Genomic DNA, 14,476 nt, shown 5'->3' with positions numbered 1-14,476 from the left:
AAAATGCCAGTGGGATGAGTAGGCGAATTAATAGTGGCCGGCATAATGCTGATGTTGATGTCCATAAGATCCATAATGGGGCACATATTCATATTGACCATTGCTGTAGTAGCCATCATCGTAGTCGTAGTGTATGGGTGCGGGAGCAACATATGATTTATGAACTGTAAATGGAAAACAAGCAAAAAGACAGAGATAAAGTGAATGGGGGAGGAATATTCAATTAGCTAATTGAGTTGTATTACAAATGTTTAACAAGGTTTTGAAAATATGACATGGTGGGAATTTTACTTACAGAACTCCCATGCCATGAAATCAAGCGTGGAGAACTATGACGGCTGTTGGTTGTGGTAGCATCAGCACCAACAACAACAGCAGATTTCATTGTTGTGTTTTTTTATTCGTTTGTGCTACCAAATGTGGAACTCTGCACTGTGACAAAATCTTTGCCACAGAAGTTATGATTATCATCCAAATTGGGGAGATACAAGTCAAATGTACCCGTACATGGGAGTATTGAAACATATAATTAAAACATTGAAATATGAAGGAGTCTCTGACAAATGAATCTCAATGTAATTGTTTGTAATTAAATTCAAAACGAAACGTCAACACTTGAGGCAGAGAACTGAGTCAGTTGTTTCTTGGTGTAGTGAATTATATTGTCCGCCGCTTCTTTGCAAAGTGAGGCATATTGTTTTTTGATTATATCTTCATGCATTGAATGCCAGCTTGCTCTGTGGGGTTTTTTGTGCCACACTTGCAGACACTATGACTAATCATTAGCGCATAATGAACTGAACATTGCTCCAGATTTTTCGGTTGCACAAATTGTGTTTTTTTGTTTTGTAGAAATATCTCACATGGTAATTATGTCACAATGTGTGTTGTTTTTTTACAGAAGCGTATCATCTTCAATGTTGTTTTACAGAATACCAGGGTTTTTTCTGGTATCATTGTTGTTTGGATTTTCTTTTTTTCTGTTTCCATTGATTTGCATAATTTAATGTCTAGCTTTGCAGTAAGAAGTATAATACGTAATACCTGCCAGCGTCATTAGGTGGTGGCATGTACACTTTTTTGTTTATTACTTTCAATTGAACGAATAGTAGCGAATAGCTACGGCACAATACAGCAGTGGGAATAAATTTTTCCCCACTTTATTATTTTAGAATTTAATTAACCTAGTTTTTAAAATATGGGAAAAATTATATACATAAGTTGATTGTGATTATATAAAAACAAAATAATAATAAAATGTAATTAAATGTCTGTTAATGCCTGTTTGAACAAATATTAAAATTGGCCAGTGGCCACTAAAATTAATTTATTAAGAAATTTATGAAAATATAAATTTTCATATAAACAGGACAAGGCTTTATAGCTTAAAATGCCAGTGGAACTGAACATTACCACCAAATAATTTGGACCGAAGATAGATCTGTGATAGATGATAAAAATTATAAAAACAGTTAAACAAAACTACTAGAAATTATTCTGGAAATTATAGCTAACTATTATGGGAGATGAGGGTAAAAAGGTGGAAACAACTGAAGAAAAAAAGTTCAGAACAACCAAAAATGCATGATTCAATATTACCAGGCGTCTTTCCAGCTTCATTATAAAATGAGTGGACTTTTTATCACCATACTTCATTTTACATATTATCAAATGCGTAATGCTTGCATATACTTCGAAAGCCTGCAAAAAGACGAGGCTGCCTTTATTCTCACGCTCTGCAAGGCAGATAAAATAGCACCTCGGACTTATTGGTCAATGACGCTCAGTAACACTGTGATAAAAAATGATATTCCTTATTATAAGCTGGAACACGAAATCAGTGAAAACGGCTCTACATCATGTAGGACTCCACATTGAAACATTTTCCGAAAGCAAATTGTACACAATAGTGCTTTGAATCGACATCGATGTGCTTTTAAACATTGTTTCAATGACATCGAAAAACTTTTCTAATCTAAGACGTTTTTCGAGTCAACCAGGAACCCAAGGACACCCAGCATATGGCTATGAAATATAAGGTTAAGCTGCAACCTACACTACATAACCATCAGGGGCAAAGTAGAACATAGCAAACCTTAAGGAGGGGTTTGTTATGCTAATGGTATAATAATACATATGGGGAATCTAAATCGGATTCGAATATCGCATATAACTAGACGAGGTCGAGGGACATTAACAGTATAATGTGTGATTATTTCCAATCAAAGTGCTCGCCATATAAACTAAAGTTAAATAGCTCGAAGTCATCCTCGACTGAAAACTTAAACGAAAATACGCCATCCAACCACTTATGTGCTGATAAGAAAACAGCTGACCTCAATCACAACCGAACACTGCTAAAATTCCCTCTGTAGTCACAATTATGGATCTCGTCTAGCATGAAGTATATGTACAACTATTAAACATGGGGGTGATTAACCTCTCCTCTTTTTGACTTAACATGTGCTACACTACGAAGCGATGCAGTATAGTCTACGGAGCAATATCCCGACTCTGGCAATATTCCGCGATATTTTTATCCTCGGGATCCTTTTGCAAATTTTAATATATCACTCACATCCTTTTTATCAGTACATCCTTAAGATCAGCAGAATTCATATCAGATTTAAGGTCAACATCTCTTTTGTACTCCCAATGTTTGTACATCGTGTCTTCCTAAAGAGAAAATATTCGCCATATTTGACCCGCTGTAAAATTTCGTGACCCTTATAAAATTTTGTGACTAAAAAAACTTACAAAAATTAATGATCCATTTGATATCAGAAATATCAATGTATCATTACCAACGTCGTCTTGGGGTAGACCAGAATCTACAATCAAATTCCTGGCGATCGATCCATAAATAATGAATCATAAAACAAACACCAGCATCACCATGTCCGATGAACACCATCACAGACGACCGAATTTGTAATGATTCTTATAATTTGATATTTTTGTAGAACACCTTTGAAAATTCTTTTATCCGCTTGTCATTGCGAATTTTTGGGATTGCAATGAGGCGATAAATCTTTAGAGTATGTATACAAAATTTTAGTTGATATTTTAATGTCTGGAAAGACAGCAGGTCATGCTAAAATAGAAATCTCTAATTTCAAACATTTTCCTAAAATTTATGATATTAGTGACTGAAAAGCACACTTCCTCCTAGTTTGCAAATATACAACAATCACTTTCCATTGTTTAATCGAACCTTAGGCCAATAAATTTATTCTACTTTTCATTTCCTTTAAAAACAATTAACATCGATTTATTCTACAAAAAACAACAAGAGACAACGCCAAATACAAAAACAGAAAATTGATTCGTAACAAAATTCTATTTTCAATAATCCAGATAATCTTCCGAATAATCATCATATTCTTCGTGGCGATCTTCCTCGGGTCGTAATTTCAGGCTCTGGCCATTAAAGTAGTTGGCATGGCGACGGAATAACTTCAACATACGATATGTGTCAATGCCTGCATCTGGGAAATGTTGTTGCGATGCATGTGAGTGTGTCAATGCAGTTCGTTTGTTTGTTCGGTTGGGTGTTGTGTGTGAAAATCGACGTTTGTCGGATATGGAAAAAAGAAGAGAGAAGAGAACAATACAAAACAATTATTTAATTGTTTGTTTGTTTGTTGTGTTATTTAGGAATATTTAACACACAATTTATTGTGTGTATGTTTTGCAAAAAACAAAGCCACTAAGGTGTTGTATAATATTTATTTGACGTGGGGGAGAGTGGCAGAGCGTGGTGGTTCTATGGTGGGGGTAGGGCAGACAATTTGTGTTAAGAGGGAAAAGGCAAAGTGACACCGCTGTTGTTGATTCTACAGCCAACTACTGTTTTTGTCAGCAACTAACTACAAACGTTGATAGATTATTATTGTTGTTTCTGTTTTCATTTTCTTAGAAGGTGCTTAAGGGTGCAGGCGGGAAGAATTGTTTTCTTTGTTAACTCAAACAAGGGACAATTTTTCTAGCTTAATTTATTGATAATTATTTCCAAGCTACAACTTACCATATGGTGCAGATGATGCCACATACACTGGCGCTTGTGCCACATGTTTGTAGGCAGGTTGATATGCCACCACTGGCTTGGGAGCTACAGCCACAGGGGCAACATGTGCCACGGGTGCAACAGCAGCCACTGGTTTAGCCACAACAGCTTGAGCATGTACGGTGGGTCCTGATTTGGTTACAACGGCATTGAAACCATTAATGGAATCGGCAGTATAATCGACGGTACGTATTGAGCCGTCAGGTTCTACCAGTGAATATTGTCCTGAAAAGTAGAAATTTTTGTTAGAAAATGTTATGGAAAATAAGACATAGGGGAAGGGAGGGATGTATTTGTTACCTTTTACTACATCACCATCACGTGTTTCGTGCTGTGATTTGACATCGCCAGTTGTGTGATCAGCAACGCCATAGTTAAAGGCATATTTGGGATGATCCTGAAAAAGAATATTTTTTCGTAAAAATTCGTAATAATGTAATGTAATAAAATAAATACTATAACTAACATAGAACGAAAGGTTATAATAGCCTAAGTTGATCCTTATTAAAACGTGGACTATTTAAGCTATTTGTGGTCTTGTGGTACCAATCATTTGGAGCCCAATATGCTAAGTTAGGAATATATTGCTCAGAATATATAACTAGTCCTCAATTATGAAGGATCTCTCCACTTAAAATAATTGTAAAAAATGCGTCAAATCTATTTGTCAAGCTCCCGGGTCATAACCTCCCGGGTTACTATTTGGAAATTTACATTTACGACTGTTGTATACCATTTGGGAAAGATTTCTTTCAGTTCTGAAGAATTTGTGTATAAAGTCTGAGGATTTAAATATTAAAGAATTGTGAAACATATTTTCTAAAATCACAGGTGTTTAGTTTTCCATATTCGAAGCTGCTTATTATTATTTTCTATTTTAATTAGAACATAAAATTAATTAATAATTTTTGAAATTGAAACCTTTAACTATTCAAGATTATACCATAAAAATTTTAAAAACTCAAAGCCATTAAACCAATTGGTTATCCTTATTTTAATTTTTTTGCTTCAAATAAAAAAATACCTGCTGGAAGTTCATTTTTAACCAAAAAAAAAAAAAAAAAAAAAAAAAAAAAAAAAAAATACAACCCGGATATTAAGATAAATGTGGCTTCAATCCTGTTAGGAAAAATCTTAAAAAATAATTTGACATTCTATCTAATTATTATTGATGTTAAAAAATATGTACTTAAAAAAATATGTTTTACTTCAATTTATATTGATTTTATTTTTTTGGAATTGTTTCTGCGTTAGCTTTCTGCTTCAGAACACTCTTTAGCATTTTTTATTATTTTTTATGATAGTTGACCCCGTAGAGTATTTGTATAGTATATTAACAATAGATAAAAAAGGACAAATATGGAAGTTCAATGTGAATTTCCATAATTCATAAAATAACACATTTTATATAGTAAATTTCTTTAATCAGGATTTCATTATTCCAATTGTATGTCCATTATTGTTTCATAATTACATATTCTCTCACTCACATAATAATCGACCGCATAACCTGGTCGTGCATTAACCACTGAAGCACTTAGCACCACACAAAGGATAACAATTTTGCTGATGGGAGACATTTTCTTCTTTTGTTATTGGATTAAATGTATTCGTTGAGTTGACACAAAATGTGATGATTCGTTTTCTGAAACACAAACACAATTATTAAATTGTTATATTTTATCAACACATATTTTTAATTTTCACAACTTAACAAACAAATCTTATAATAAAGTGTAAATTACTTCAAGTATTTCGTTGGCACCGTTTTGAACACTTTGAATTTGCCCGGAATACTGTAACAATTCTAAGATCAAGTTTGCATTTTATACCCCCAAAACGAAAAATCCCAACAGCATAAAACCTAAGCATATCCCACACACACAGAGACAAATAACATACTCTCTAGATTTCCATTTCAAGACAATACATTTGGAAATGTGTATGTGTGTTTGTTCGTCAGAAAAAATGAGTAAATAATGCCAGAAGCTAACTGCCGGCTTCTGTTTTAGCCACTGGCAACAAATCAGAAAACCGTGACGCAGAGATCATTGTTAAAGTCAGCACTACAGTTTTTTTTCTGTATTTTCAATGAGGGTTGAAAGCCCAACAACACACACATACAACTCAAATGAACATTGTCAGGTGAAACAGCAGTGAAGAGTAAAGTTATATTTTCTCTCTTATTTTTTACAATGAAAGATATGTTGTGGTTATGGCTAAGAGAATGTTTTATTTAGTTATTAGGCGGCAAAGAGTCTGGTGGCAAAGTAAATTATATATTAATTAGATTTTAAATAATTCATTTTTATTCTTGTAAATCCGTTTTATAAAAAAAGATTTTCGATATGCATATATTTCTATATTATTTTGAATTTTATTTAAATGCGATGTACAAACATCCTTGTGGAAAAGGACATTTGATTTTGTCAATAAAAAACTGTCAGCAGAAAATGAATATTGCATTTGGCATAGTAGGAAGCGTACTTATTATTTCTAATTGTCCTTCTTTACTATCCATGTTTGTGGAAATATTATAATTTCTACTAAATAATCGACATTTGATAACATATCTTTAAAAATAACAAACAAAAAAAAAAAAAATAAATAAATAAATTTGACATTACCTCACTTTATTTCAGTGGAACTAATACAGGATGTTTATGTCTTAAGTCTTTTGTTTTTAACCAGAAAAAAAACAATTAATTTATTCAATATATTTTCTATATTTAAAGATTAAAGGTCACTAAAATGTGGTTTACTAATATAGGCAAGCGACAATAAAAATGTGTTTATTATTACTTCATCTGTTGAAAATACTTTTACTGAATGTTTTGTTATGAAAGTTCAGGCCCACAATAAATATGAAACAAGATCAAGGTAAAATACTTTCATTCTCAATGCATTTAAACTGACATTCCGTGTTTATTACTCATTCAATTACGTATTTTCAATAAGCAAAAGTAATGGGTAATTTTGCAGTGATACATTTTGATTGAAAATAGAAATGGAATGAATACGTCACTAAACTAAATAAACCATTGGAGTATTTAGATAAAAATCAATTTGGCAAAATTGCTGTAACCTCTTTGTTAGTCAAATTAGAAGTAAATAAAAGCCAGCCTTATGCTCGATGTCTGCAATTTTGAACATGTTTTTTTATTAATTGAAGGACAAGAGGAAATTAAATATAATTTCTTCGACTATTTTTACTTGAATTATGGTAATATGAAATGAATATGAATAAAATCATCTATAATGGATGATTTCCAAAAGCAAGTAAAAAGTCAAAATGTTGACCTTTTGTGGAGGATTTAACAGAAGGAGTGCATCAATAGGTCCAGTCTTCAGATGTACCTCAAGGAGTGGTGCTATAGGTCTCATTTTGGCACTTTATCTAGGCTTGGTAGAAATAATAGGTTGTGCATAGCTTGTCTCAAATTTCGTTCACCTAATATTGGATTTATGAATGTTGAAAATTTGGACCATTTTTGTGGGTTGTACCAGAAGGAGTGAACCAATGGGGCCCATCTTCAGAGTAAGGTAAAGATAATAGGTTGTGCAAGGTTTGCCTCAAATCAAACATCTTATTCGCCTGAAATTGGATTTATAAGTATTGACAATTTTGTCATTTTATGGGAGAGGTATCAGAAGGAGTGCACCAATGAATTCCATCTTCCTACTTGAACTAGGGTTGGTAGAGATAATACGTTGTGTAATGTTTGGTCAAATCGAATATTCCATTCGCCTGAAATTTTCGTAATTTAACTAAGTTTGGAAGAAATATTAAGATGTGCAGAGTTTGGATGAAATCGATTATTCCCTGCACCACCCGGCCAGACAGACGGACGGACGGACATTTGCAAATAGACTCCAAATTTCCTGAAACGGATTTAGTCTAACATGGGGTCTAAACTCAGTATTCCGAAAAGGCACATGTTCATCGTATCGAAGTGTATATACCCTTATGGCTATTCTGAGGGCATAAATATAGTAGTAAAATACCATACACAACTACCACTGAACTTCTCTCGGTCCTCCTCATTGGATAAACATAAAGATCGAGATTTCTTTCACCTATTAAGAAATATCACCTTTTAATATTTCGAGGTATTCAGGTCATAGAGCGACTAAAAAAGTCTATCGGCATTATAAAACGTGTTTCTATGTCCAATATTTTGTAGTGTCACAAACTCAGACAAGCAAACTTTTAATAACTTCACAACAATGGAAACAGATTAGAGCAACAAACAAATTAGTTGTGTTGACGGTGATAGAGCGATAGAATATGGATATCTACCCTTTTGAGAATATGGGAATACAAACCCACTGACGTAATCTAATTTAAAAAAATGTCTATAAACCTAGACATATATTTCGTCGTTTTAGACACAGAACTATCCGGTGTAAATAACCTATAAATTATAGGGAAAATAATAATGTGCGTAAACCGACCGCTCCACTCTTCAGATTAGACCTGTAGACCTATTCTGCAACTTTTAACAACATTCGACATTAATTAATTTTCTTTTGTTATTGTAAAAACAATAAAACAAACAAATGAAATTGTTGTAAAGTAAACAATATCGAATATTGTTAAAAAGTTACAGAATAGGCCTACTGGTAAAAATATTAGACCGAGGTGGAATGTTTAAATCAATTCGGTGGCTTAATTTATTCAGATCTATTCTTTCAAAATGCTCACCCTTTGTGGATGAGGACATGGATTGGTTCATATGTTCTAATATAGTCTTAGTTAGGGTACATGCTTCTTATCAAAATATTATTATATCAAAATATTGTATTGGGTTTTCTTTAAATTTGATACCAATTTTTTTTTATATTTTCAATGTTGATATATGTTTAAAATGAATCATATGATTCAGATTATTACTTTTTATTTGTGGCAAAATATCCTTTTTAAATGTTATATATATTTTTTTGTCCCACTATTTTCATCTCCATCCCTTAGAATCTTAGAACAATTTTCTACCCCACTGAAGAAAAACTAAATCATATCGATTACACAAACACAAATTCATTATCTCCAATGATCATACCCTTCAATTGCCATCGATCTCAAACAAATTGCCCACAATTTTCGCAAAGACCTAAACATTTGTCAATGAAACCTTATAATGGATCTCAAAACATTTGGTGTGACTTTGAATTATGGTAAGAACATTTGTTGCTGTTGTTGGCAAACATCAGATGCCTGCCTCAAACAAATGGTTGGCTATCAAATGGCTGAGAATAATCTTAGAATTTGTTTTGTTTTGGTTTTTAATATTAATATAGTTTCCATCTCCCATCATCAATTTCATATTCAATGATTTCGAACTTAAACTGCAATGAACTGCCGCCGATGACGACACAAACGAGTTCAATTAGATGAAATAATAAATCGTGTGAATTTTCTAAAATAAATAATAAAAAGAAAATTTAAATAATTATTCTAAAGAGGTAATAAAAAAAACTAGCACTCTGTTTTGGAATAAAACAAATTGTTGTGGCGGCATGGAAATCAGTTCTGTTGTTGTTGCCAGCTATTATGCGTTTAAGTCTGACCGAGTTTCCTTTGCAAAATAACTATGAAGTTTAATTCAAATACTTACCAAGGTTGCACGTAATTCTAAGGCAATAACAATTTCTAGGAGAGAGAACAACAACTATTAATTAGAGACAACAATGATCGCAACAGCGACAAACGAAAATCAGATCAAACGCCATTAAACGGTGAGAACTTTTTTCTATAATAGAGCATAAAGAGCAATTTTGTGTTTCTTCTTGTTTTTATGGCTCCAATTGGTAGAGTGTTTTTTTATTGTAATAATCATTTGAACGATTTAAAATGTCATAAATATATGTGATTAGAAGCGATTATAAATAATTAAAACACTTAAATAGTTTCAGATTTATTGATGTAAAAAATCAGGGATTGAGACACTGCAATCAAAGGTGCTTTTGTTTGTCTACATATGAAAAACAAAAGACTTAGACAACAAACCTGTCGTAGTTTACAAGGCATATATTTTTCATTAAAGGAAATGAAATGTATTATTATTGTTGGTTTTACTGTTTCTCATATAGATTTTCGGTTTGAATAAATTTTTTTTAGGTTTTTTTGTTTGTTTCTTTTTTCTCTCATACAAAATTGATTAACTCTTTTTGGGCGGCTTCTCTTGTTGTAGTGTCGAATGTTACTCTGCTCTGGTTAACCACATTTAGGTGAAACCATAATTATTGAACTTTAGCAAATGCACAAAAATATTTGCGTAGAAAATACTTGTTCTGTAGTGGGATGGCCTTTTCAAATATTTTGTCATCACGGGTGTCATGTTCTTTGCCATATCACTCACTCACTTGCTATGGTTACCACACAATTGATGTGCCATTGAATAGTACATTTTCAATGACATTTGACATCTTCAATTTCTTTTGTGCTATGGAAGAACAATGTGAAGTTTTCGAAGCTGTATTTTTTCAATACAATTTCAAGGTAGTACATAAAACGTTACCTTGATATGTGGAATATAGAGAAATAAATCGATTCTGTCTACGAATATTTTCTGAAATTTTGAATATGAATTAAAAAAAATTGGTTATTATATTTGAAAAAAAATGCATTTAAATTAACATCAATGAGTATTTTTGGATATTAATTGGATATGTGTGTTTTCAAAAGGTATTCTACACATTTAAATTGGTTTAAATTAAAACAGTTTAAAGGGTCTAAATGAAGAAACTTCATGGAGTCATTAGTATAGAGATGTGTATGATGATGAATCATGGATCAATGTCAAATCTAACAAAAAAATAGTTAAACGGCGAAACACTTCTTCGGCTATATTGTACAGAAGATCGGACGGACAGAGAGATATATATAAGAGAAGACAAATTTTGGTGCACCATGACAATGCGAAACCAGTGACTTTTTGAGCTGCCCAAATTTAATTTGCCGTGCAGCAAACTTGGCATCCAATTAAAAGATAAAATAAAAATGTGTTATTTTTTCAGAATAATTTTACGTTTTTTTTCAGAAGAAGTTTCTGTTGAAACATTCAATAACCATGTGTATAGGAATATTATATATTTTCCCTATAATGTACATATTTCTCGACTAACGTTACTATGTTTTCTTTTAATTTTCGTAGCTGGAAACCAATATTTTATAGACAAATCATATTTCGCAGATCTCTCAGAATAACGGGTCTTCTATACGAATCATAGAACAATGTGAGCGGAGCAGTATAGTCGGACTGGGCCGACCATATGATACCCTACAACACTACTACGAAAAATCAAACTTTCTGTGGATCTATATTATAAGCCTGGGCAATATTTCACGATATTTGCAACCTCTTGACCGATTAAAGTTCAACAGCTCCATAATTTAAAAATCTTGTTTTATCGAGGGGAATATTAACGTCATAAAATAAGGTTAATTTGACCCTTGGAATATTGGCCGATCATCATAATTATTTGGTCAGATCCCCTTCACCGTGTAAAATATTTGATAATCTGCATATAATAATGACTTCTAGAGCGAATAGAAAATCGGACAAAAATAAAATCGGTTCATTGATAATTTTATCTTCATTCTATATATTGACCGATCTATATATTGACCGATCTTCATGCTTATTCTTTGGTTAGATTACCATCATGTTGAGAAAATTTGTACCTATATTTTACTTTATTTTCATTGTGAATATCCCTAAAACCGGATCTAGTGCATGTTCTCAAGAACGTATATGCCCATGCAAAGAATTACCAAAAAATATTTATTTTTATTCCATTACATACACACACTCTGACATTTGTTGTTGAAACTAGTTTTAGCCATAAATACTATAAATGGGTATAAATTACATTATTTTTAACCGTCATTATATTTTTACCACAATTTTAATGGAGGAAAAAAGTAAAAAAAAGACCTCAAGGCACTAGAATTTCCCACAATTAAACGCATTCTTAAACTATTTTAGCACAAAGCCAACAAAAAAAAAAATAATAATAAAAATGAAAAAGCCAAGTACAGCCTATTCATATGCAAATTGTTATGTTTGGAGTTAAATTTTGGAAACGTCAACTAAACGACCTTCAAAGTGAATTAAAACCACAATTGTCTTAACGGTGGCTAATAACATGTTGCATGCTCTAACATTTGGTTGGAACATTTTTCGGACATTTTTCCACGAAAAGAAAATGAAATTCCGTGTCATTTCAAATTCAATGGAAACAATGATGGAAATGTGATATGTATGCTTAAGGATTCCCCCCTGCCCCACCAAGTCAAGGTTGTTGTTGTTCACTAAATATGATTATAAACATAACTTTGACGAATTAATTTAAGTATGGCTAGTTGAACTACAAAGACTAGTAGCTACCGCTGACATTACCAAGAAGTTAAACCCCCCTAAAGCACTAACTAACTAATTAGTAGCTCTTGTTAAATTTATAATTAGTCTATGGGTCAGAGGTATAGCAAGTGACAATGTGATATTCATTTTGGGTTTAATTGAAATGTAGATGTAACCCCCTCCATCGTCATTTCTTGGTGATGGTCACTGGTGTCTTGTATTTAAATTTGTGTTTCCCTGTTCATCTTAAGGTTAACGGTTTAATGGGAAGGTTTTTTATTTTTTATTTACAATATGCTGTCGTTTCGTTGCACTTGACATAGCAAATTAGTGTCATAATCAAATTGTAGTGTTGAAAAGGCCACTAGCATATCTCCCCTTTTGACGGGATGAGTTCGTTAATAAAAATGTAACATGGTGTTTCATTCCCAAAAAAGCAATAAAATAATTTCGAGGCACAAGCTTTACAGTAGCAACAGGTGAACGAGGGTAGTGTATTAAGTACAATGTATAGTTGTACTACCCTGAAAAACACTTTCCGATGATTGTAGAGATCTGAACTAAAGAGTTTTGAATAAGAATTTGATTAGCTAACCAAATAAATTGATTCTCAAAGAAAGTTTATACCAATCAAGCCTGATCGTCATTCATAGAATATTTGAAACGTCTACTTGGCTCTCCAATTGTTTTGGTATTCCTTCTTTCACCTCTCATCCTCCACTTTTTATACTACCTTTTTCGGTTAAAAGAAGAAATTTCCATAAAACTCAACGAGATGTTTTTCAGTGGAACGGCTGCTGATGTTGTCTGAGGTGATAAGTTCACTTTCTAGCCGAGCGTTTAGTTTATTTATGACCCTGTCATTTCATTTTTATTATTATTTTACATAATTATAAGTTCAACATTTTCTTTTGTTCGTTATTTCAGTTAATAAGAAAACAAAACAACAACAAAAACACATCAATAGAAGTGTTGGCGTTATATCACCCCAACAATGCTTATCTGAGCTATTTGCGGTTGTAAATTTTCTTTAATTAATTTTATCGATATTCTGTGAAGAGAGAACTCAAATAATGAACAAAATGCATGTTATGTGGGATGTGCACATAACACAAAAAGTTCCTCATGCGAATTAACATAACAAATTCACCTCAACAGAAAATATTTCGAATTAATACATCAAAACATTAGCAAGAATCCTAGATGTCCATTGGCATCAGATACCAGAGATGATGGAACTATAAATAATATATATTTGCACTAAATCTATGGTTAGCATAAATATTAATTTCTGCCAGGTTCAGGCCACACCGAACTTACTATTCCCTTAGCTTATGCATATGTTTTTACAAAAGAGACCTCTGTGGAAATATTACGATGTGCAATCAATGGATAAACATAAGAAGTTAAAAAGTGTCATTCGGAGGTCTTGATCTAGGCTCTGCAAGGATAGTGGAGTATGCAAAGCTTGTTTCAAATTATTCATTTCATTTGTCAAATATTGTATTTATAAAATTGACCATTTTTGGGCGATGTTCAAGAAGGAGTGGCCAATGGGCCTCATCTTCATCTAGGTTTTGTAAAGATAACAGGTTGTACAAGGTTGTTTGGTTCAAATCGAATAGTCCGTTCGCATAATATTTTAAAATTAATTTTTTGCACAATTTTGACCATTTTGTGCGGGAGGTAGCAAAAGGAGTGGACCGATTATGGGAAGTATAGGGAATACTCGAACTTGACCTAAATTGGAAGAAATGTTACGATATTCAATGTTTAGATGATTCGTTTACCCCCTTCGAGTGTTATCGTACGGACCAGCAGGCCAGACCGACGGATGGACATTTGTAAATCGACTCCAAATTGTCTGAAACGGATTTAGTCAATGAAATATGGGGTCTAAAACCAATCATTAGCAAATAAGGCTGAGGGTATAAAAATATTGATCATTTTGTGGGAAAGATACCAGAAGGAGTGGACCAAGGTTACCGCACACACCAGTCGGCAAGATAGGCAAACGGAGAGACTTTTGTAAATCGACTTAAAATAT

General features: G+C 32.6%; 1 protein-coding gene across 1 annotated transcript; it reads right to left on the bottom strand.

The window, feature by feature from the left end:
- Positions 1–24: 24 nt before the first annotated feature.
- Positions 25–5,670, bottom strand: LOC133335374 (larval cuticle protein A2B). The gene is made up of 4 exons (XM_061543652.1): positions 5,557–5,670; positions 4,367–4,463; positions 4,028–4,291; positions 25–164 (listed from the first exon to the last, which is right to left on the bottom strand). Exons 1-4 carry the CDS (start codon positions 5,644–5,646, stop codon positions 28–30), a joined length of 588 nt encoding a protein of 195 aa, XP_061399636.1. The 5' UTR covers positions 5,647–5,670; the 3' UTR covers positions 25–27.
- Between the last annotated feature and the right edge of the window lie 8,806 nt (positions 5,671–14,476).

This window comes from Musca vetustissima, unplaced genomic scaffold, assembly GCF_032173495.1.
Source record: "Musca vetustissima isolate MV318-11 ecotype Yass unplaced genomic scaffold, APGP_CSIRO_Mvet_v1 utg7685, whole genome shotgun sequence".
NCBI lineage: Eukaryota > Metazoa > Arthropoda > Insecta > Diptera > Muscidae > Musca > Musca vetustissima.
Note: the sequence above shows the minus strand (reverse complement) of the source record. Positions and strands in the feature narration are given on the sequence as shown.